This window comes from Hetaerina americana, unplaced genomic scaffold (assembly GCF_022747635.1).
Source record: "Hetaerina americana unplaced genomic scaffold, ioHetAmer1.1.p SCAF_10, whole genome shotgun sequence".
Taxonomy (NCBI): domain Eukaryota; kingdom Metazoa; phylum Arthropoda; class Insecta; order Odonata; family Calopterygidae; genus Hetaerina; species Hetaerina americana.
In genome coordinates, this window is record NW_027286070.1 from 59,109,373 (window position 1) to 59,136,241 (window position 26,869).

Genomic DNA, 26,869 nt, shown 5'->3' on the forward strand with positions numbered 1-26,869 from the left:
TTTACTCAGAGTAAAATGAGAATTTATTACTTGCCTAAAGAAGGCTAGTTAAGGTGAGGGAGATCTTAATTTATTTTTACATTGATTATTTGGATGCAATTACAAATGGCGATTGGTTTACTATTTGGAGAATAAAATTGGAACTTGCCAGGCGTAAGATCTTTCTTAATTACACTTTTGTTACAGACGGAAAAATTTGTATACAAGGTGAAAAACTACAAAATTAAGTAAGTGGATCTAGGAAATGTACCTAGGGTTAAATTGAACGAAATATTTAACTGTTTTTTTCAAAACTCATTTTGAAGCAATTGTGTTGTGAAAAAAAAGGTTATGAATGAGGATATAGGTTAAAATTACAAATTCTCATGTGGGGATATCTCAAAAGAAGCGGTGGGTGGAAACAAAAGACTTGCGACATGGAGGTTAGCGGGAGATTTGAAGTGCCGCAGAACATACAAAAGTGAAAACAAATGACTAGCGAAAGGAAATGCACATGTGCAAGGGAAAAGCCAAAATGCAGATTGGAGGGAGATTTGAAAAGTGGGACGATACATACAAATACTATCTACTGGTCTTTGATAGAATCATAAACCTACTAGAAAATACGGGAAACTGCATGTCATCGAAATCAGAATAGGTCCAATCCGCCTATTCTCATTAAAGATGCAACATAGGCTCCACCATTCACCTTGGTTGGTTACCAATGCCCTGGTTATTTCAATAGCGTTTTATTTGTTGCTCTAAGCGTGCCTGTTTGTCTTTCGTACTGAAAAAATTATGATGATAAAACTTCTGAAACACAAAAAGAAGAAATACGAGTAGTATGAGGTATATTGGGTTGAACATGAGGAATTATGGTCAAAAATAATATACAACTACGAAACCATAGAAAAAGAATCCGCCAAGCTGTGCGCATCTTACCAAAAAAAGTGCAATTATTTTTCAAAATAGAGTAAATTAAAAACCAAGGTCAGTACCTGATCGGGCTTGATGGATAGGATTTGTTGTGAATTACATCACAATTTATTCGCACAAGATGATGATTTTCAAGTGATTATGGCTGAAGAATAATGGGACTTGGAACATTTTGGAATAACGCACAGAATGCGTATTAGAGGAAGAGGATGAAGATAAAATAGTTAATTTTGGCGAGGTAAATGAGAGAATTGGAATATTTTGCATATTTTGATAGTATTTTGAGAAGATATGCATTGCCAAGAACAACTAAATTGGGAGAAGAAAAGCATCAGTAAAGAGGAAGTCATTAATGAAAATAGCGCCCAAAAATGACTTTAGTATTCGTTAAAACTTAGATATAAAACTTAGCATGATCTGCTTTCGAAAGCTAGCTACGAGGGAAAATGATATGCGCAAATTGTCGTCTTTTGAAACATGGATTTAGAGCAGCATACTAGTATAGTAGTAGTAGTAATAGTATATAAACGAGTGTTGCGTTATGGTAGATCATACATTCAATTAATTTTAGCGAAATGGTTTGATTTCCATACTTTTATGGAGATACTAATGAGTTCAAGCATCCCCCCTAGTTATAAAAACATGTGTTATTATAAACCTAAGCAAATGTGATGTTAATGCTAGAGTTTTAGCTGATTATGTTGGCTTGAAAAAGGAGGTGAATTTTCCAAGTGTGGTTCAAGGCTAATGAGACAAATGGTACCACTCTGAGCGAAGGATGGAGAAAATTAGTTACGCCTTCCTCAATGAATAATTCCTACTAAAGTATTATTTGTCTGATTGTAACATAGAATTGTATCGATTTTCGTAGCGAATCCAAAAGTTGTGAATTTGCTGTGGAATACGGAGTGCTTAAGGCTTGAGGAGCAATGAAAATGTGAAATTGGGTTCTTTGGAGCAGATTTAGTTATAAGAAAATGAAGGAGAGAACCCTCCAAACAATTGTAGAGAATATACTGATTTATGTGGCAGAGAGCTGGACTGGAAGTAGAAAAAAATTAAGAGATCTTAGAACATTACCTCATCTCATATTTCTTTTGGGAGACATCTAGATACATTCTAGAATATGGTTCACACTAGACCGGGCAATATAAACTCTCTGAAAAATATCGTTATAAAATAGAATTTGAAAAGATGATTCCATTATTTCTTTTTTGAAAATATCTTTGTGCATAGTTGATCCTCCATATTCCAATACAATGGGGATATTGTGAATAATAATTATCGACAGCACCGAGTAATGAATCAGCCTAAAATGATCAAAAACAGGTGCGGAAAGTGTTGGCAGTCGGGATAAAGAATATTTTGTATTTAAATATCGTGCTTCCACTACCTAATCCATAGACCAGTATTATGTGACAGAGCTCTGATTTTGAAAGACATGAACTACTGCCTTTAAATAAGAACATTATGCTCTCAAATAACGCAAACTTCAGCCATTGTATTTAGTAAAGGCCGTGTCGCAAGATCAGGTCAATTTGGAGACTTTCTGTAAAAGAAATTATCATAACCAACTCGCAAGGAACTTAGTGTCACAAAAATTGTGTTGTCAATTGTTTGTTTACATTTTTGGAGTTATTTCTACAAATTAATTCCAAGTATAATTTAAATTACTTTGAGTAATTTTGAATTTAGTGAGCTTTTTTTATAATTTGCGCTCTCTCCGTCAATCAATCAGTCCTACTTCCTTCTGATATCTCATAATGTTTAATATATTCACGTCTCTAGCCGGCGCGCTACCGCACACATTTTGCCCTGCTCGAGGCACACCTCGAAGGTATAAGTACCTTCAACTTTATAACGTTTGGCTCCTAAATTCTTATTTCTACTCTTATTGTTATCTTATTTTACTGAATAAGTGGTTAATAACACTTGAGCGCCTCATTTAATGTTACTTCAGTTTCTGATATAGCTCCAGGTAATTTTGTTCACTAAAGCAAGGCCAAGCTCATCTATTTCTCTTTCTCTCAATATATATCTCTCGCATACTTTCCTCTGATTGGTAGTTGTCTCAAAACTATCAAACTTCAGTTTCTGAAATAGCTCCAGGTGTTTCTGTTCAATGCAGCAAAGTCATCCTCATCTGTTTCTCTTTCTCTCTCTATATATATATCGCATACTTTCCTCTGATTGGTAGTTGCTTCAAAACTATCAAACAATAATGGGTTGCCTTCTAATCTCGACTTGAATGCAATGTTGTAAATAAACCATCAAACTTGCACGCAACCACGTCAGATTTCTGGAACAATACGACCTTTCCCACAAATTGTGACATTAACTTTGTCCGTGTGACACGACTATAAGAAATCTCCTGTTTCCCAGTAGTCACGAGTCACGTAGGTATTTTTTCAATTTAAAATCGGCGTTCCACGTCCGAATAATAAGCCACTTTCATTCTCGCGCCACTTAGTTTTTCTTCCTAAAAGCTGGAAAAGCATGTGACCTAGAAAGGAAAGTGAAAGCTGGTCGACTGTACGAACGAAACTATATTAATTAAAAGTCCTGCGTCCAAAAACGTTTTTAGAAGTCAAAATATAATAAAATGGGGTAAAAATTAGAAAAATTTTACTGCAGGGCAGTGTAAAAATTAGCCACGCAGATTTTATCATGATCAGGAACAATATTTTGCCTTTTTAATTAATTAGTTAAAAATTTGGGTGAAATAATTTTTCTCTGTGTCTCTTAATCTTTGGCGCCAGGCCATTTGGGATATTTGAAGGCAAAATATTCTTCTACTTAGATTAATGCTAAACCGCGATAGCTATGCTCTGTACAAAGCATCCGGAATAAAACGGGAAGAAATGGTACTCTAATGGACGATGAAAAAAAGAAATGTCTCATCAATAATTCTTTGATTGAACACAGTAGGTACTAAATTTAAAAATTCTATATTGGTTTATATGCTTAAAGCTGAAATCACGCTTCAAGCATAAATTTTTTCCCTTTGGCAAAAATTGATCGTTGTTTCACGAGTATAATAAAAGAATTAATGAAAGACTGAAATAAATCGGCTCTTGATAATAATTGAAAAATCAGATACAAGACCTGATCATTTGCTTCCCTGAAATGACTGATCATTCTGTCATCAATTGGTTGCGCAGTCCATTAAATAAGTATTTAAGTGTTTCTCTTCCATTGTTCCATACGATTTTTTAAATTATTTACTAACTTTCCCATTTAAAAGTCTCTAACCTAATATATGTTATTTTGATATAATGGTAGTATCTTCTTCCGTAATAAGTATTTATCAATGCATGACCTCGTAATTTATCATATTTGACAATGCTTAAGAATTTTTTGTGCATCAAAATATTTTATAGTTGGAGAAATACCATAGGAAGTTTGAAAATGAGACGAAATAATAATAGTATTTATTTCATGGTACATTTAATTCTAAGCTGTTTAAAACAACTTTTGTTATTGCATTGCTATCTCTTAACTATTCAATTTTAGCGTTGAATTCCTGTTCAACTATAATATCTGATGGTGGTATTTTAACGATGCAACCTAATAGCGTTATTCATTACCATATATATGTATTCATTAAGACTCCGTTTGGGACTTTATTGGAATGTCAAAAATGGTGTGGCGTCTGGTAGAATATGTCTTGGCTCCATTTCAATGGCTCTGATGTTTATTTCTCCCCCCGCTAACTATCGCAGACGAAGCCCTGTGCAGCCACCTCCGCAGCGTGTGCTACCTCGCCGAGAGCCTTAATGCAGACAACGCGCGACACGCCGTTCCGTGCGCCCGCCGGTGCCCTACGGGGGCGCGGCCTGGGAAGAGGCCCGGTGAGCCGCTGGCCATGGGAATGCACACGCCCATGGGGTGAGTAGAACAGAGACTAGCCACCTCCATAATCTGTGCTTGAGTTAACTACTGTAGATAGGGGAGAGAAATTGAATGGGAGAAATGTGTGATGGGGTTCGAATATTTTAGTTTCGGATCCTGATAACAAGGAAGGACAAATGTAAAAAGCCCGTCAAATGGTGATTTCTACGCCATACCTTACAAGCCACACGGGAGTTGTGTGGCAGGGTGTGTATTGTCACCAGCTTTCAGTAGCTTAATGGATGTGGTCGAAGTTCATAGCTAGGCTCATCGGCTGTAGTATCTTCATTGCATGGAATTTTTTTAATGTCCCTGAATCTATAAGTACTGCACTCCATCTTCCTTACCATATCCGGATAGACCAAACGGCCTCTATAATGAGGGGAAATGAATTTTTCGGCGTCATAAGTTAAATGAGTGCCCTGTAATTTTCTTTGAGCCTTAATCTCGCATTCTTCCTTCGCACCAAGAGTGACTTTTAACCTATGCAGTTCTTGTGAAACTCATGATACACTCGGTTGTGGATCGTAACATTTCTTCGCGAATCTAGAGGCACTTTATAGCACCTTATCTAGCACCAAAATTATTTCTTACTCCAAATGATTCAAACAGATAAACCATAACTCCTAATTTTCGCTGCCTTGTCTAATGTCGATCCAAGGATTAGGTAGCTTGTAATGGAGTTGTAAATGTAATCTGACCAGACCAGACCAGATCCCCTAATGACTGGGCATTTTGCCCTCATTTTATGCGCTGCTTCGGTGTGACAACGTCCACCCCTTCAGCGTTATTGTATGTGCAGTTTGCACAGGGAAATAAATGGCGATCGAATGTGTAAATGACGAACGTGTACCTTTCCAGTGTTAGTGAAGGAGAAATTGAAAGAAAGACCTCTAGTGGGTTGGCAATTGGCCTTATCTTAAAGGAAGGACTAAAATTAGCTTAATTCTAAGGGCCGAGACATTTTGCCCAAAAACACGTCAACAGGACGGAAAAACATTTATCAATCTAAAAACTAAAATTAATATTAGATTCTGGTCTGATTAAATTCTATATAAGATATTTATTTTATTTTTTTTTTCTCTTTTGTTGTTTTTTTTTTTTAAATATATATATATATTTTTTTTTCTTTGGATATATATATATAATTTTCTTTTTGTCCTTTTTTTTTTTTAAATTTTTTATAAATTTCTTAACTTTTCTTTTCAAAGTCCTTTTTTTTTACATACAATTAAAGCAAATTGGCAGTTACACAATGCCTTAAGCATAAAACCTTAACTCTAGCTGAAATACATTTATAATTTTTGACACATCTATAGAAAAAGAAAGTCATAGAAAAGAATTCGGTAATGTTACCGAAATAGAATTTCTTTTGGCAGTCTGTAGCTCGGATGGCGTTTTCTATGAAGGGAGTAATCCCATATGTTCTTTGTAAGCGTGTTTTGTGGAAGGGACCTCTCGAGTCGTTCAGCTTGCGCTCGAATGAAGTCGTGTATTTTAGGTATTTTGTGTGCGTTTCTGATCTCATGTATTGGGACGAGTTTACTCTGGTTTGTGAGGTAGCGAAGTATTCTATTTTGGAATGTTTCTAAGCGTATTCTGTCTGTTTTTGTCGCGTTCCCGAAAATTTCGCAGCCGTACAGCATCCTGGGACGGATATACGAAAGGTACAGTCTAATCTTGGTTCGGTGCGTGAGGCGCGATTTGGAGCACAAGAGTGGAGACAGAAGTGCTCTTGTGCCCTGAGCGATGTGTAAGGCATGCTGCACGTGCGTGGCCCATGTCAGTCTGTAGTCGAAGTGTATCCCTAAGAATTTGTGTGACAATTTCGTCGGAATACGCACGGCTTGAAAGGTTAGAGGTTTTTTTGGGAAATAGCTTCGTCTCCTCCGAAAGTCGACAACAACACTTTTCTCAGCGTTAATTGTTACTTTCGAGTCGACGGTCCACTTTTCAAGTAAAGAGAGGTGGTTTTGTATCTTTCGGAAGGCACATGTGCCGCTCCAAGATCTTGCCGCGATAGCAGTATCGTCGGCGAACATGAAAGTTTGAGTTTGTGGAGAAGAAGGAAGATCGTTGACATAGCAGTTGAAGAGAGTAGGAGATAATATGGCGCCCTGCGGGACGCCACAATTTATCTGTTTCCCGGTTGATAGAGCTCCGTTTTCGGCGACATGTATAGCTCGTGAAGCGAGAAAACTATGGAACATCTTGATGAGATGTAATGGAACCCCGATTTTAAATAATTTAAGTATCAATCCATCATGCCAGACTTGGTCGAATGCCTTGGCCACATCCAAGAACAACACTGCAGTGTGTTGGTTGTTCTGCATACCGTGGCTGATATACTCTGCTAGTCTGAGTATCTGCAGGGAGGTGGAATGTCCTTCCCGGAATCCCATTTGTTCCGGTCGTATTACGTCATTGGTCCGTAGGAAGAGGTCTAGACGGGCTTTTAAAATTGATTCAAACAGCTTAGAGATAGATGAAAGTAAGGAAATAGGTCTACGGTTTAAAGGAATTGTCGGGTCTTTGCCTGGCTTGGGAAGCAGGCACACTTTTGCTATTTTCCAGGAATCTGGAAAGTAGCAAGAGGAAAGACAGTTATTAAATAAGCCCAGTAGGTGACGAACGGCCGGCAGTGGCGCGTTCTTCAAATGCCTGTTTGAGATGTCATCAATACCCGGGGCTTTTTTCGGGTTTAAGTACTTTATTGTCATTCTAAGCTCCGTCTCAGTGACCGGCTGGAATGGAGGAGTCGGAAGGAGACCTAAGCTACTTACAGCAGCCTCGGCTTCTTCGTCCTCCCGCGTCCTTGGCCAGTCGGTTTTAAGAGTCATGGTTTCCTGGAACGCGTTGGCTAGGATTTCTGCCTTGTCATTGGCGTCGAAGTACAGGTTGTCGTTATGCCTGATGGGCTGGTCTGGACGGCCTTTTTTGGTCAGTTGCTTAGCAACCTTCCAAAGGGATCCGTCGTCGAAGGAAAGGTTGTCGAGTTTGTCTCTCCAATGGTCATTAAACCGATTTCTGATCTCGCGTTTGACGCAGGACGCGAAAAAGTTATAACGCCGTTTATAGGCGCCATCCCTGGTTCGCGCCCATTGTCTGCGGGCCTTGTTGCGCTGTTTTATGAGTAGCAGGATGTCGTCGGGTAGGGCGTTTGAAGGAGGAGGGGGATGAGGGTACGGGAGCGATGCCAGTGCATGCGCGTCACGCATTGCCTCGGTTATGGCCAAGACATGAGCGTCAATGTCCTGCCGGGCTGAGGAGTGTGGGATTGTGATTGAGGAAAAGGCGTCTTCTGCTATGGAGGCGAACTGTTTCCAGTTCGTCTTTGAAGGAAGGGAAGGAGGCTGCTCATAAGGGACAGTCGCAATGTCGGTTTTAATCGGGTAATGATCACTGGAGAGATCGGAAAGTACAGTTGGAGTCGTTATGTAAGGCAGATTTTTCGTTAGGCAGAAATCCAGGATGTCTTCACCACCACGGCTGTCAATGTGCGTTGCCGCTAGTGGCACTTCGACGTCTACCATGATGTAATTAACAATGTTATGCAAACGCCGGCCATTAGTATTCGCGGACCGGCACCCCCATTCCGTATGTTTTGAATTCCAATCGCCGATGGCTACGACGCGACTGTCAGTCGGGAATAAGGGACGAATTTCGTCAGGAAGAATAGTTTTACCACTAGGTTGGTAAGCTGAATAGATGTCAAGGTCACCTATGGGAGTTGGGAGTCGTATTCCGACGCATTCTAATGTACTAAGGGCGTATCCTTTCAGTGCTTTGTGTTTAATAGAGGATTTTACTGCGATGAGCACGCCACCACCGCGAGCGGTGGGACGGTCTCGCCGATATGTGGTATAGTTGGGCAAGTGGAATCTGTGACTGGGTGTCAGATGCGTCTCCTGAAGGGCGACTACATCGAAATTGCCAGAGCTTATAAAATTTTTGAGTTCCCGTTGGCGGCCGAGTATGCCGTTGCAATTCCAACTGAGAAGGCAAATGTTACGGAGCTTACTAGTCATTAAGCTCGTGCAACTCGCATAATTGTTGGAGCATAAAGATTTTCTTCTCCGTTTTTGTCTTTAAGAGACTTAACTGGTGATGCATGGACATAAAGTATCCAAACAGTGACTGTTCATTGTGTGCGGAATTTGAAGCCGGAAGGTTTGGTAGGTGATTTAAAGAGGAAGAAGAGGAAAGTGAAATAGCGCCGCCGGGCAGAAGTGGGTTGATAACATGGGGAGGAGGGATCCTAGGAGGGGGGAGAGAGGGAAATGGGTTGGTGGCGGTAAAAGATGATTGGTCCTGCAAAGGACCTTGAGCTCTAGGAGCCCAAGCATTCTTGTCAGGAGCCGGGGCAGGTATATATGTTTTCCCTTGGGCTGGTCCTCGGGAAATTGTGTCGCGCTTTTCTCTCGCCAATTTTCGTTGATTTTCCCATTTAAAAACGGGACATCCGCGATAATTGGCGGGGTGCTCCATTGTGCAGTTTACGCATCGCGCGGGCGTACTGCGATCTTTCTTTTCACATTCGGATGTTAAGTGTGGACCGGCACACTTAACGCAACGGGGCCGAATGTTACAATAATTTTTTGTATGTCCGAAGCCCTGGCATTTGTGGCACTGTACAACGCCCTTAGGTTTGGTGAATTTAGATATATTCACCCGCATGGTCAACAAGTATTCAATTTTGAGAAGGTCCCCTGGTTGGGGGTCATTTGTTAAGATGACGTGATAAACTGGCACCAATCGCTTGATGCCAGTTGTTTTCCCTTTCATCCTGTCCTCGTAGGTAGGTTTAGTGGTGGTCAGTTGTACTACGCTTTTTACTTTATACCCCATTCGGTGTAATTCTAGCTCTAATTCCTTTGCATTTACGTCGCCTACCAGGTTTTTTACACAATATTCTTTCAGCCTATCGGCTGGAAGCTGGTAAGACGTATACTCTAGGTCCCTAGTTTTAAGAATGTGTTTAGTTTTAACATAATCCTCAGTGTTGGCACAAGTTATTGCCACGGTGTTTGGTCCCTTGAGGATACATTTGGGCGGCGAGAGAAGATTCGCCGTCAACTCCTTAGCCAATTCAACCCACCCTTTCACATTATGGACGGTTATGGCCGGGATTTTGGGTGATTTCTGTACGGATGGCTGAGTCTCCATCACCTCAGCCGATGACTCAATGGGTGAAAACCTATTTGGATGAGCGATATCTGGGGAGTCTAAAATTCTTCGCCTCTTAAGCGGGGTACCTTTTTTCCTGGAGACGACAGTGAAGCCGTCGTCTCTTTGACCATGCGGTGTTTGTGCTTGAGGGCCTGTGTTAAGCGGTTCGGCGAGAGGGAGGGCAACAGTGGTCGTTGCTGAAGAGGTGGACGTTGTCAAATGGTTGTTGCTATTGTTATTGGCCGTGTTCCTCGCTTCCATGGCTGTTTCAGAGGTACCTACTAAATTGACCTTTTCTTGTTGTTTATTGACCTTTTGCTGCTTTTGAAGGGCGGCAATGGCTGCGGCTGTCGCCGGGGATGGCGAAGCTATGTCGCTATTGTGTTTGCGAGAGAATTTAGTGATGTCAAGAGCTTCTATCTGTGCAATTGCTTGCCTCTGGGCCTGACCGGCCGGGCCAGGTTTACCATTTTCGTGATTTTTCTCCTTTCGCGGGTCCTCTTTCGCCCGTGCACTAAATGTGTATACTTGTTTAAACATTCCTTGCAACGGCAATTCTGTGCGCCGATATTTAAGTGTTGCTGGATGAGACCCCACAATAGGGAACACCTATGCCTATACCTAAATCAGTGAAGTGTGAGAGAAAATTTGATCGAGGGTAAATGTGTCCAAACCAAAAGTAGGTGAGTTTAATAAAGGGCAATGGAGTATTGATTGTATAGTGAGTATAAAAGCCAAACATTAGAACCAGTGAAAGAGTTTCTTGAATATCATCAGAATGTTGGCGAAAGCTGTTGAGATTGTCTAAGAGATCTAAAGGCAGGAGAACGCCAGTTGTTGGTATAATATGGAGTGAGTAATGAACAGAATGTGCATTCCAAGTCTGCAAACCTGATGGCATACAAAAGAGTGTGCTTCTCTCCACATACAAAAGTGGTATTTAAATGCGAGGAAATTTTAATACTCGTAATATGGCATGATAAGAATGAATGCTGACCATACGCGGTGGGTAAGGTACAGAAGAGGTGTACTATTGGTAAAGAAATAGGATTACGTATATATATATATATATACATACACACACACATATATATATATACTAGTATACACACACACACACATATATATATATATATATATATATATATATATATATGTGTGTGTGTGTGTGTGTGTGTGTATATATATATATATATATATATATATATATATATATATATATATATATATACTATAGGAAAGGAAGAGGTTGTACTAGTAGATATACACATAAAATGCAATAGATGAATTTGGTAAAGACAATAAAAGCAAACAATAATTGATAAGCTTGTATGTTGTATAGCCTGCTTAGTATCCGTAGTAGTATTTAATGGAGGCGACCGACTGCTGAGGTCATTTGCGCCATAGGGGATGGACAGGAAAGGATGAAGGGTGGAGAGAAACTCGGCGTCGGCATTAGCCTACTCTTTACGAAAGGCGCCAAGGGGTCCGCAGCTTAACGTCCCATCCGACGGACGGCGCACTCACTCGAAGTGCCCTCCACAAAGCACCTAAAGTATGGATCGAGATACCACTGAAAAATATTCAACACCACCGGGATTTGAACCCGGGCCGGGCCGGGGGTGGGAAGCCAGTACGATAGCCACCGCACCAATCCCGATCCCCGCCTACTTAGAATCCTTACACCAAATTCACACATGCTTATTCTATGCATATCATAAATACTATGTCAACTTAGTTTTATGGTCCAAATTATTAAGATCCTTAGTATGTATTTGCTCCTTATCGTCTGAATTCCTTATAGTCGTAATTTGTTTCTTTGTAGGTAGACACATGTGGAAAATTCGTCATGCATGTTATCCTTGTCATACTCAGAGCTATTATTGCTTTAGCAGTGGGAATTATTTACCATCCTGTTGAAACCAATAGGCTTCTATGTCATATTCCTCACCATACTTTTCCATTTTGGGGAGTAAAACGTTCTCCAGCATCTCACAGTAACAGTTGAACCTCGAGATACAAAAAAGTCCCAATAATGCCTGTGGAGGACACAGCGCACCAAACTATCACTTTGGGGCTATGAAGAGGTCTTGGTGAAGTTGTCGAGGGTTGTCAGTCGCCCAGCAACGAAACTTTTACTAATTTACTGGGCCAGAGAGGTGAAAATGCGCTATACTACAGAATAGTGTCGGGTTGTATAGAGGTTAAGATTGCCTTGCAAGCATCTGTACACTTGACCCAATCTTTTGAACTCAATTCTCCAACAACCATAATCTTGTAGGTGTGTCAGTGAAGGCCAGAGTGTAAAATTCGCCTTAACATTCTGTGCGATATTCCAAGAGTAATAGCATGTATCCGCGTAGAGCGCAATGGAGATTGTTCAATTGACTGCCACGGTGTTTTCAGGTGTCCGCACACTTTAAGGTCACCCAGCTGGTTTTCTAGGAATTGTAGATCCTATCACCCGTTAATAGTAATCCATTTCCTTATGGTTTCAGTATCAGGAGCCCTGTCATGACAAATCAAACCAAACCACCAACGAAAAGCCCGGTGGTGACCTAACACCCCAAGCAAGCCGCCGCAGCGGGGGGTGTTAGGTCACCACCCGTAAAAAGTAACAAAACCACATGCAAGATCAACATATTTAATCAAACCTACATCTATAGTGGCGTATACATTCATGCATATAAATACCTGTCCAACTTACGCGAATGCAAATACATACTATCAACTAACAAACGATTGCCCCTTACAGTATAATAAAAATTAATCCAATAACGCTTAAGCTAGAATTTGAAAAGTAAGAAGGCGAAATTCCACTATCAAATGGATATTCAACAACATACAATGGTCTCCGCCCCCAAGGTCACAGGTAGGGAATGTGACATAACGCTGCAGGTAGCGGCGGGGGGGGTTCCCCCCACAGGGAGAGGTGAAGAATGGAAGGGTTAACTTAAAAACAAACAAATCAGAGTAAACAATACTTTAACTGACACTATATTTTTAATGGCATCCCCATATGGTCAGGCGGGTTTTGATAACAAAACACACAAGGTTAGTGAAAGTGAAAAGGTTATTTAAGTGGAAACTTTCAACTTTATCAGCCCCATTTCATATTTTGGAAAATTTGACCATTCGTCCCACAAGCGAAAGATAGTTTCTTAATAATCAAGGATAAAAACGTGATGCTGTAACAGTTCAAACTTAAGAATGCCATTTACGAAAACTCCATTAATTTTCAAATTCTAAAACTAAACACCGCAAGTTCTTTATTTTGAGAAACGAGTAGAGTATGTAGTTTCACAAAAAGTGATATTAGACAGATGCTAAAATTGAAAAAAAATACCCAGGAAACGTATGAAAAACTCTTTTGGTGAGATATTTTTTTTAAAATGATATATATCGTGAATTCTTGATTTTTTACACTAGTATTTTTAAAGGTATTCTAATTACTCTGTTTACTACAAAAAATTTGGCAAATTAAGGTAGTTCGCACATTATTTCTTCGGTAGATACATGTCGGGGGAAGACTCGTAAAATTAAAATTCTATCCTCGCATAAAATGTAAATTGTGGTTAAAACTTTGAGGTTAGATCACAAAATACTATGATTTCCAAATTCCATGTGTGTTGTAACAATGGCGTAAAACAATATCTTCCAGATTTTGTGGTGGGATTTTTCGGTTTCGCAATCTTTCTTTGGAATGGAGATGTTAATGCATGACTGTTTCCCTCCACAGCGTGTCCGGATCCTTCTGCCTCTCCAACTCAGATCCCCCCTACTGCCCATCCACGGCGAGATCCAACGGAAAAGGAGACAAGAGGTGCTGCATCCTCAAATGATCAACTACGGCGATAATCCTTACGGTAGCGCACCACTCCGTCCGTCATCACCAACTGCAAAACCTATCGTCCCGCCAAAGCATCACCAATCCAAGGAAAAACGTTTCCACCTAGAATTACAAAAGCGATCTCAAACGTTTTGACCCAAGTGTGTTGGAGAGAACTCGCACTTCCCCTGCTTACAATTTTATTTGAAAAGCCAGCCTATTCAAATTGCACCAGTTGCTCGACTACGGTTCCCCGTACACCAAGGCTAGGTTTTTAACATTTCGTATTAACTCGTCGAAAAATGGAATTCAAGACTCCCTTTCATGTAATCAATCTTTAATTTTTTTTAATTGTGCTCTCAACGCTGTGATGGTGTAATTAAAGCAATATCTGTTTATGATTAGAGAGTGTTATTTTATGTGATACGGAACATTTAAAAATGTACTTTTGTTTTAAAAAAAAAATATATATATATATTGTTTTTGAATGGTGTATACTCATTTCTCGGAAATTATTTTCGCCCAACCTTTAATCTAGACTATTTGTATTCGGATAAATTGCAGAAATTTACGATCAGCCAGTCAGTCAGTCAGCCGGCATGTGGTTTCGTGACATGTTGCTCAGAGCTTCACATCTATTCTCATTTCATGTTCATCGTATGGTACGTGTAAGGGTGATGCATTTAAAAGAAATAAACAGTCACTCACCACATTTGAACCGTAACCTTGTCAAGCCCATTATTTACAAACAAAATAATTACACTGAGGACATTAACTGACGATTCCACCAGACGAAATGATGATTTGAATGGAAAATTTCATTTTGCTCTTAATCATTGCCTTGTTCAGCAACTTACGAGGGTGGTCCCAGAAGTGCTCGGCCTAACCTAGAGATGATGGTAGTTGTTTGAAAACTATCACTGTATTAGAAAGTATACAAATCTACAAAGCATATGTTTCAAGTTTGAAGACGCCATGTATATTAGGATTTCTTTGACAGCCATCAAGAGTAAAAGTTTGCAGTGAATTTTTGAGAATGGAGAAAATTGGTCATCCCTATGTAGTGCAATACTTTTCTTTAAAAGACCTCACCCCAACCACTATAAAAGCTTAACTGGATTCTACTCTGAGTGAGTCTGCTCCTTCGTTTACAACAGTAAAATATTGGGTAGCAGAGTTTAAGCGAGGCCGTACGAGCTGTCAAGACGAACATCGCATTGGTCGGACAAATTAGGCGACGACTCCAGAAACGGTGAAGATAATCCACAAAATGATCCTGGATGATCGTCGACTGAAAGTGCGAGAGCTAGCAAACATGGTAGGCATTTCAAAAAGTGTGGCTAATTGCATAATAACTGAAAATTTGGACATGAGAAAGCTGTGTGCAAGATGGGTACCGCGTTTGCCCACACTCGAGCAAAACCAGTGTCGTGAAGATGTTTCGATTGAGTGTTTTGCAAAGTTTCACAGCAACAAAGCAGAATTCCTGCGCCCTTTAATAACCATGGATGAAACATTGGTCCATTACTTCACACCCGAGACAAAAGAACAATCAAAACAATGGATTCAAAAGGGGGAACCGCCTCCAAAGAAGGCGAAGACCGTTTCATCTGCAGGCAAGGTCACGGCGTCGGTTTTTTGGGATGTGCGTGGGATAATTTTCATTAACTATCTTGAAAAAGGAAAAACTATCAACGGCGAGTATTATGCGAACTTATTGCAACGTTTGAGCGACGAATTCAAGCAAAAGTGGCCATTTGGCTAAGAAGAAAGTGTTGGTTCATCAGGACAATGTACCTCACAAAACCGTTATTGCAATGGCCAAAATTCATGAATGAAAGTTTGAATTGCTACCTCATGCACCCCTATATTTTTGGTGCCCCGTTAAATTTATAATTGGCTATGAGTGTATGTTAAAGCAGATTTTGTAACTTACCATGGAAGAGTCCTAGAAGAAATTTTCATCATTTTAAAGAAATAGTGAGAAAAAAGTAGTGATATGAGAAAGCGTTGTTTGCCTTTTACTTCTTGACTGCAAACATTCATATGTGTTTAATTTTACGTATTTCCTCACACCTTCTCAACTTTTCCTTTCAATTTTCCACGCATATAAAAATATGGACAGTAGTGAACTCCTATGTGTTATTCCTCAGCACAACAGGACCAATCCAGATTGTGTGTCTGCTAACTTTAGTTTTTCAGCATGATAGTTAGTGGTTAGCATGATGAGTGGTTTCATTTTTAGTACCTTCCTCTCTCCATTTTACTTGTATATTCGGCATATATTTATTGATTTTGTCTTTTAATTAATTTTTAAAATTTAAATCATGGAAAGCAACAGCTTGCTTATATCATTTCTTCCTTTTTATTGGCGGTTTCAAAATTCAAATGAAGGAATGCATTATTTACCAACGCACAATGCAAGGAAACATATTATCAAGAAAAATTATTTTATTGTCTTTTGATCCTTTCATAGATAATCAGGAAATTAAAATGTAGGATAGTATTATTTTGAAACCGAAAGGACCGAAGATATAGGTTTTATGGCTCCCACGCCACATTCTGCCTGAAAAGGCGGATGTGAGTCGATCTGGGTCCCTCTCAATAAAGTGAAATGGAATTACCGCGTAATGAAACAGCGGCTTCTTTAAGTGAGCATTTAAGTGTTGTAAAACGAGCCCTCTGATCGTACTCCACCACACGTTGTAATTACTTAAATAAAATCAAAAACTTTTTCCTCAATTTTTTGCAATACTTATGATTACTTTTCCTAAGATATTATCCGTTTCAACAGCCTTGTTGGCCTTCATTTCCTGCAGTGCCTTTTCTATTTCACAGGGTAGTGTTTTTGGATCCAACCTTCCATCTTTAGCCACCATCCATGATTTAGGTCACAAACCCTGTCTTTACGTGCCCTTCCAATATTAACTTTGCCATAATATTTTCTTCACGTTTACTCCATATTTTTCTTATTTATTTTGGCACCGTCATGCATTGGTTTCTTTTTAAAAATATTTTTCTCTTTAGCAATCAAAACTAACCTCCATTCTGATTGTTTTGGCTTGCGTGAGTGTTAATCCGGTGTTTTTGAAACGAAACCATCTTTTATTTCCCTCCTTGAGCCGAGAAATTCAACATGTAAATGTGACCAAGATGACAGACCTAATAGCGGAAATAGTGGGGTGATTTGGAATCATGTGAAATGGAGGTGCTATTTTAGATTCCAAATTGCGATGCTAAACTTACGCTCGAAGGGGTACACTTTAGAGATCACAGTGGTGCAACGCCACTCTGAAATTACAATTTTGCTCTTCATGACGGATGTGTAAGATGTTGCAAAATCGCTATACTCTACGAAAACATCGCAAAGTCTCTCGGATGTTCACCTTGAATTACGAAAAGCTTGTTGGCGTGAATAGTCAACACACCCTACCAGCGATAGGCACTCCAGTCATTTGCATCCCGCTCCAGACAATGATTCATTTTTATAACATTGACTTGTCTTTTACTGCTAATGGCTGGAACAGAAAATTAAGTTTAAAAAATTTTGAACATCAATGTAATTTCAAGAGAAATGACAAAAAAATTAATGAAATATCAATTTCTCTCAGACTAATTTTGAGTTAAATTTATTTCATAAATGGTCGACGCCAGTGCAAAAAAGGCGGAGACTATTGATTACGTTGTTGAATTGAAAAGAAAAAGAAAATATTTTTTCAGTGGATACGTGGAGTGCACAGAGAACTTTTCTTGTTTTGAAAGGTGAATAGGAGTGGAAGAGATATTTTGCAATGAATACGGGAGTGGCATCATCATATTTCTCTTTGGTCAATAAATGGACAAGGGAGGCGGACGCCCTATATTTCAAAGGATTTCGGTCGACCTTAAAACGTGAGGTGGGTAATACCTAAGTGGGTGCGACTCGCAATTTGTATACACGCACAGAATTTCCCCAAAAACAGTGGTTTTGCCAAGATAAAATTCGGCCAATATACTGTATTATAGAATTTGCTTGGCTATAGTTTTGAATTTTTTTTACTTTCGGTTTCTAATGTCCGAATCCCTCTTGTAATGCAACTACTCCGATTCACACAGAACCCGCAGTTTTCTAGCTATGCATAAATGGAAGGGCAGAGAAGGATGTATAAAAATGTATTTTTTTGAATGATGAGCCCAATAATATATATATTTCATTTATAATTTAATTATTAATATTAATATTTATTTCTATTGTTCAAAACTGCCAAACTTGTTATATAGACACAACATTGACGTTTTCGCATAATCATTTTTTGACATTACAGTTTTTGGATTAATAAACGAAATTATTTGTGCTATCTCTATTTTAAATAAGGAAAATGAATCTTAGCTTCCATTTTTATCTAAATTGATCGAGTCCCCAGCGCTATTACGAAGGTCCAGAACTTGCTTAGAACACCCCTTAGAACGCATCTCAAAAATCAAATTGCAAAAATAATATTCAATCATCCACGTGGACCATGTATGTAACATTTATCTCTGCAGGGAATTCCGGTCAATAGAAAAGTGGGTTATTTATCCATTTTCAGTCTCAATCTACAGAAAAATTGGTATTGTGAAATATGTGTGTAAGTGGGTATACCAGAACACGCGCACGTGTATATACATATACATATGTATATATAAATAAATAAATAAATATATATATATATATACAGGTACATATATATATATACAGGTATATATATATATATATATATATATATATATATATATGTATATATATGTATATATATATATATATATATATATATATATATATATATATATATATATATACCCACCACACACGCATACATAAATATATGTAAACTTTCACACAGGTGAGTGTACCCATACATAAATACATAAACACGCATAGAGACTTACGTCTATAAAGACTTCCATGTACATCTGAGATGAATGAGGGCTTGAAAGATATTCTGTAGTCACGTATAACATGCTTTGAATCCCGTTTCAACTTTAATGACTGGAAGTAATCTGAGCTAGTGCTATGCTGAACCTTGACTCAGCAGGCTGTGGCACGTATTAATGTTCACGGTAATTACATCTCCCTTGCGCGATAAGATGAAAGTACTGAATTCATATTCATTGAAAAAACAATCGGGTCTCAACGACGTTCATGCCATTTCCTCCACCGATGTGCATTGTCATCCTCGGACAATGTGACTGATGTCACGTTTTTATTTCAAGTTTTATTTTAAAAAATGTATAAGTGAATCTTATGCATGGCTACAATTTATATATCTGTAGTTAATTTAGAAGCAGCTTCAAGGTAACATTCTTAAAAAAGAGATTTATTTTAATTGAAAACCGTACCCAAGAGGGAAGGAGTACAGCATGACCCGCTTTACATGGGCAAATCGGCACACACCCATTCCATTGCAGACAATGGCCAAAATGTAGGATAAGGGGGAAACACATTAAAGATTGACCTGGCTTTCGTACTTTCATTATTTTTCGATTACCTCTTGTATGCATATGTATTCGAACTTTATCTACCTATAGATTTTACTATAAAGAGCATATTTTTATATGCTTGTATTCCCATTCATCCTTTGGGCTGGTTGTTTTACACTCATCGAAAATTCAAAAAAAGGGGAAATAATCTGTTAGTGCAACTTTTATTTTTGTTTCTTTGTTTGAAATATCTATTGATTAGTTCATATTAATATGTGTGTATTATATATATATATATATATATATATATATATATATATATATATATATATATATATATATATATATATATATATATAATATGTATATCTTCGAAATTGAACGCTCTTCGGCGACGCACAAGTCGAAACGTCTAAACGTCTATCTAGGAAACAAGTCGAAACGTCAAATAACAAATTGTGAGTGTCCTTTCTTTGTGTCTCTATATTCTAAAAATCTACATCTGTGTTTATATATATATATATATATATATATACATAGACATGATATAAAAATATGTGGGTCGTAGTAATCCAGGGGGTAGGCTGTTGACCAGAGGGCCCGGGTTCGATTCTCGGGCAAGCCTCTCTGGGTATCTGCAGCTCCATCGAAGCTATGTGATTTTTCTGTTACCAGATTTCCTTGGAAGCCATAACCGGCAGAGAGAAAGTAACTGTCCCCCCTTCCCTGATGTGTGAATTTCACGCGCCGCCAGGCTACTGGGTGACTGAACCATCACCTACCAAACCGACCTTCGAGTTGATTACTGTGTTTATGTATATACGAGTGTGTTTGTATATATATATATATGTATATATATATATATATGTATATATATATATATATGTATATATATATGTATATATATATATCTTATATGCTCTTTTGTCTTTAACAAATGCATGTATTGCATTATATGCGTAGGCACGATCTCTTCCTTTCCTATAGTACGAGTACATATATATATATATATATATATATATATATATATATATATATATATATATATATATATATATAAAAGAAGGTATATATAGAGAAACTCTATGGTTAAGGCCTGTAAAACTCTATTGGCTAGCAAGCTCTGAAATAGAAAGATAACACGATGTAGATAATGCCTCGTGGTGTGTATGGTGACCCTTGTGGTGAGCCTAAGCGTTCGTAGTAGCTCCTTTCGATGCTCCTGACTGTATTACTTGGCATTTACAATCCCAATTTGCCCATTACATCGCAGAGGATCAATGAATGATCAAAATACAGCTAGAAACGGATCAAATAAAATTTAAAAATGTATCATAGCTGCAAATTATGAACATCCTGATTTATTGCAAAAGGAATACTCAATTTGTAATTGTCCTCACTAGATTCCACTAAGATCAGCAGCTTTTTGAAAATTACCTTTTCGTTTGAAGACGAGAATTTTTAGAAGCTGTTAAATGTTGTTAACACGCGGTAAGTTTTAAATTTACCAGACAGCAGGGGAGGGGAATCAAATTTATTGTAGAGTATAACCAAACATATTTTTGCCATACAGGGCGTGCGAAACAGTTTGTCAATCAAATGCAAGTGATCATATCCGCCAATTTCACAACTGCAGTAAAGAGACTATGTAAAAAGATATGCTTAATTCTAATATAAAGTTTGAACAAAATATATTTTTAATGAATAAATAAACTCACTCTTAATTTATAGATAGTGTTTTCCAAGAAGCTCATCCGCTTTATAATTTCTAATATCCTTGTTCTTAACATCGTCCTAACATTCCTAGTTCCTTTTTTAACTGGTTTGGTCCTCTTCCGCCTCTTCTTGTCTGCTGCTGTTAGTTCTGCTTTGCAAGGGAGACGCGTGATTACGACCGTGCAAGATTACTCACCAAAATTTGTTAAAAAATAAAGGTAATTGTAAAAATTATATCGAATATTGTTTAGAATTTAGTTCACTCTCTCTACCAAAAATCTATCAAGGTCAACATGCGATTACTAGAGAAATTTCGATGCCTAGAAATCATTTCTAAGCTTGAGCCAATCATTATTTCATGGGAGAAATAATTGATATGGTTTCTAGTTACCTCTCCCAAAAGTATTTTAAATGTGACACCATCACCCAATGGCCGCCACACTGGGGTCAATCGCCCTTAAAGCCTCTTGGTTGTTTGGTTAGGCACAAATAGCCTCCACGCCGTAACAAGCCATGTAAAATCACACATTTCGGCAGAGACAAGAGGTTTTTTCCTTTTATCGCAAGTTGTTTTCTACGTATTACGTCTGGGTCACAGGAAACCATCACTCAGCTCAGGTTGGGTGTGACCGAATCATTTGCATCACCCATTAACCGTCGTACAAATAGCCAGTACTCAATTGCACTTGTCCAAAAGGATACCACGTGGCTAAGGCTTGGCTATTTAATGACTAAAAAACTTTATAATGGCGTAAATAAGCCGCCAAACTGTATTTACACTGTAAAGATTATCCGTTAATTTAATTCAGTAAAATCTCAAATAACCGAAACACCATATCGAATTAGGAAATAAAATAGTGTGTGAAAAGAGAGATCAGGAATATGGAAGTCTGCAAAAGTGGCATAATTGATTCATTTGTATGCATTTATCTTTTCACAAATTCAGTGAGGCCGTGCCACTCGTTTCAAATCAAAATTCCACTTTTCTTAAATAATCCGGACGAAAAAATTGGGAAATAATGGAAATAACTTCTTTCAAAAGGTGCCTATATAAATACAGTGATTAGGGATTTTACTAAATTTCGGGAATTGGTGTGGCACTTACCGTGTGTGCGATTTGTGTGTGGATCCAGTCGAAATTGATTCGTGAGTGGCGGTTTCCCTGAAATCATACAATTACCGCGGAGTAAAAAAATAGAATCCATTGTTCCTGGTGGCCAGGAGGCATAAAGTATTTGGCGAAAATTGGAAGCGTAGACCACAATTGCCTGTAATTGACTACAATTCCCATAATCCCGGGTTTCTTCAAAACAGCTTTCGATTATTTCCATGGTACACACCATTTATGAACGGGGGAGGAGGAGCAGAGTCGTTACGAAGGAAATTACTTCGTTTCTATTAGTTTTCCTTGGTTTCCTCTGGGCGTTGGCGGCCTCGTTGGGGGAGCACCGACCAAGGCAACTGAGTATGCGCAGTCCGGTCACCAAAACTGTTAGAAGATGTTTAGGCAACTTTTGTGAATTTTAATGGGAAAAGTAAATTTTTGAAATAGATGTTTTGGTTAAATTAATATTAAATATTTATGTGACGTAACTTATATATTATATTGCATTATTATTTTGTATTATACATTAATCATGTTCATACAAAGTATTTTTGTACTAAATTTTATGTAAACATTAAAAGTGAAATAAACAAGATAATATTTCGGTTAGAGATATTTATAATAAGATTTAATTGTGAGTAACAATGAACGTTAAAAGATAATTCACTCATATTTCTTTATGATTTTGAAGCATTAGTAATGCAGTGCAGTGAGCAGTTTTGGCACAGAGAATATTTAAACAACATGAATTCGTTTAGAGTTAGTTATTAACATGTAATCGGGATATGTTGTTAGAGTAAATGTTACCCAAAACTATGCATGTTTAATTACTCTTTTATTTTAACTTCAAGAGTACGCTAAAATCTTTCAAGAGGTTCGAGATAAAGGTATGTAATTAAGACGGTATTAAGTTTTCAAGATAAGGAGATTTAAATTTGGCCAATGCTTATTCATTATTATAAGTCATGGCTTAGGACATTGACTAATTGCACTCTACTGCTATATAAATATATATAACAAATAAGGGGAAAACAATCTACTGAATAATTTATGGAAGGACAGCTACGTGTATTTTCTGAGGTTCTAAACGCAAACACTATTGGAATGAATATTGAATGCAGCGTATTCATCTTGAATTGACGTCGAAATATATTCAATCATCTGAGAACACAGTGGGATATCCGGGGATTATTAGTTTTTTTAAATGAGAAGCGTATGAAATGGACTACTGAAGATAAACTCCTAATTTATTCGAAGACATTAAAAATTCTCTTTGCTGTCTCAAGATGCCATTGGTGTAGCCAGGGCTGAGAATTTTATTTTTCACTTTTCAAACAGTTATGATCATTTGACCCAGATCTGTAAACCTCATACCTACATTTGAAGACCCTTAAGAGTAAATAGGCATATAAAAATGGAATCGCTGAATAAAAACAGAGAAAAATCACCAAAGGAAACGAGAAGAAAAAACTGTGTCAGAGGAAAAAGACAAGATATATAGAATAATTTTTTCGCTCTGCAGACGTCTCTAGTGGTTCGTGTACCTCTGAGATGCCAATGAATTTCTCCGGCAGGTCATCAAGTTTCCCAGGGCTCGAGCAACCTGATATGATACAACATCTCTGCCCGAGGCTGGACTCAAGCGTGTTGCCCATGCAGCAAACTCGGCCAACCTTAAATGCTGGGCAATGCTTTTGTAGACTTCGCCTTTTCTCGAGTCCATTTAAAAACCCATATTATTTGACGAGTATATATCCTAAAAACCCTTAAAATCGGTATTTTTCTCTTAGTTTCCTCCGAAAAGGAACAGCATAAACGATATCCTCATGTCAGTGATTGTATGAATGGCATCCATGTTCGTATGCGCTTATACAATGGCCAAATGGCCATTGATCCTGGCACTGCTCATCCTAACTGGTGAATGTCTGTGAAGATGATTTTACAGTTTACTCACAGAACATTTACTTGGTAAATTTCCTATGCTTTATTTATTTCCCTACCTAGATATTTTCCCTCCCAACCCTCTCGATTTTGTGTTCGATTTCTATTCAAAACTGTTTATGCAATTATGTATCTGTCAAGTACAGAGTCCCCCATCTTCGGGACTCGCCCACTGAATCACTTCTTTCCTCGCTCTCGATTTGTAATCTCTCCACTCTACGTCTAAAATCCGATTTAAAACTCATGCATAACACCCTTAACTACATTAACGACTGTTCTGAACTAATTTCCCTCATCAATTTCAGAGTTCCCCCCCGAGTTGCCCGCGATCACTCTTTATTCCACCAACCCGTTCCCAGATTTTCCCTCACCAAACGTTCCCTTTTCTTCCGTCTCCCCGCTTTACTGAATTCCCTTCCCGAAAGCATTGACCCCCTCTCACTCCCAGCCAACACATTTATAAACCTTTCTCTGACACATCTCTCTCGAAGGAACTAGCCCAATCTCTCCTTTTACTCCCACATCCCGGTTTTGTTCCTTTCTTTCACTGCTTTTTGTTATTTCTATGAAAATTTATTTCTAATAACTGCTAATTATAGTCTTGTTGATGTTTGTATATTTGTGTTCTTACATGTTTCTGTTGTACGTGTCACTATAAATTGGCAATCCTGCTGTATGTGCACAATTTTTACTAAATAAATAATTCAAATATCCTGAAAGTATGAATTCAATTACTCACGTTCATTTGAAAGCCATGCCAAATGAAGGATTGTTCGCCGTCTAACGAGGAGTCGACTCTCCGGAAGAGCGTTAACGCGTTCAACCCATTCGGAATTTTCGACTCGGGCAAAATCTCTAAGATATCATCACACTAACATCGATATTTCCTAATTTATGCCTTAGCGGCATCTTTTCGGATGCATTCCATTGGATTCTATTCTCCTATCTCTTGGTCCCATTTCAAATCACTACCCTCTTCCGACGCCCACTTATCTATCTTAGCAATCTATTTGTATGCTTGAAAGTGTGCCGGGCTCAATTAGTATAAGCAGCTCAGGCGAAGGGCGGGGTGTGGAAGAGAGGGGATAAAGGGTTTTGGTGACCTCGAAGATGTTGGTCGGCCCGCCTCTTTCCCTTCCTCTTCGTCGCGGGGAAAGAGACACCTTTCCGCAGAAAGAGTCGGTGTATCGTGCCGAGCGGACGATTCCTGTCTCTTCTTTCGAATACGGCGCTCAAGGGATCAGGCCGGAACACGGTGTCGGAATTACTGACGAAGAACTGCAGTTCGTCGTGAAACGTTTGATTATTTTGCAAGAAGGTAAGCACGAAAGCTTGTGAGGTATTACCTGTCAGTGATCTGCAGCATAAGATTCATCCCTTTAGAAACTCTTAAACCTCCAGAAACCCATGAATACTACCTTGATCAAAAAGTTCCCGGAATAACCACCGTGTGGCGCTCCCATCGTTCCGATTTGAGTTCTGTTTTTTTTGTTAAATTGGTACATCTGTTGTTGATTTCCCTTTAAATCTTAGTGTCATAACTTGACATTTGCAAAAGTTACGTAGCCAAGAGTACATCTATCTCTGTGTGTGTTGGCGATTTTTTACAATTGCAGAAATGGATTTAAATTTGCAACAACGAACTTGTATTAAATTTTGCGTAAAAAACGGATTTAGTGGCGCACGGACGTTGGAAATGTTGGAAAAGTGTTTCGGCAACGATTCTCTAAAAAAAAACGGTCGTTTACCAGTGGCACGAGCGGTTCAGAAGTGGTCGTGAGTCAATCGAAGATGATGAACGCAGTGGCAGACCATCGACATCGAAAGTCGGTGAAAAAATTGATAAAGTAAAAGAAATGTTGGTCAATAACCGCAAATTAACCATCAGAGAAATAGCGGAGGACTTGAACATTGCCTATGGATCCGCCCAAGACATTGTGGTTAATGATTTGGGTTTCCGTCGTGTAGCATGCCGAAAGACCTCAATTTCATGCAAAAAAGAGACCGTGTTGACGTCGCAAAAGACATGATTTGCGAGGCTGAATCCGATCCCACATTCATCAAAAGGATCATTACTGGAGACGAGACGTGGGTTTATGAGTACGACACGCAATCCAGACATCAGGCAGGTGAATGGCGTTCACCAAATGAGCCGAGACCAAAAAAACCACGTCGTTTTCAGTCAAAAAAGAAGGCAATGCTGACGGTTTTCATGGATTACAACGGTGTAGTGCATCATGAATTTTTGCCAGAAGGCCAGACAGTAAACAAAGAGTATTATTTGGGCGTTATGAGACGTTTGCGTGAAGCAATTCGCCGAAAGAGACCAGAAATGTGGGCAGAAAACTCGTGGATTTTGCACCATGATAACGCACCGTCGCACAGTGCTATCATTATTCGTAATTTTTTGACGAAAAATGCAACAAATACCATCCAACAGCCACCGAATTCACCTGATTTGGCTCCCTGTGACTTCTTTCTGTTCAATCGAGTTAAAAAACCATTACGGGGAACGCGTTTTAGCAGCCGAGAGGAAGTAATGGAAAAATCGCAGGAAGCACTGATGGACATACCGAAAACCGAATATAAAAAATGTTTCGAGGATTGGATCAAGCGCTGGCATAAGTGTGTTGCAGTCGATGGGGATTTCTTTGAAGGGGACAATATAGATTTAGATGAATAAACTTGTATTTTTAATTTTCTGAATAAATTCCGGGAAATTTTTGATCAAGGTAGTATATAGCCCTCAGGCCATTCCCTTTCTGAGTGGGAAAATCAGAAGTAATCCGGATTTTAAAATATTTTAGTAAACTGATAAAATTCAGTTTGCTCTAATTAAAATACCTTTCAATGATACCCTTCAT

At 38.5% G+C, this 26,869-nt stretch overlaps 1 protein-coding gene across 1 annotated transcript in view; it reads left to right on the plus strand.

Moving 5' to 3' along the window:
• The window catches only part of LOC139700159 (phospholipase A1-like), a 37,312-nt gene extending 23,049 nt beyond the window's left edge, over positions 1-14,263 (plus strand). The window contains exons 7-8 of the mRNA XM_071598727.1: positions 4,638-4,803; positions 13,715-14,263. Coding sequence (XP_071454828.1) covers positions 4,638-4,803; positions 13,715-13,817 — 269 coding nt within the window. The 3' untranslated portion in view covers positions 13,818-14,263. The remainder of the gene's footprint in view (positions 1-4,637; positions 4,804-13,714) is intronic.
• Positions 14,264-26,869: the final 12,606 nt, after the last annotated feature.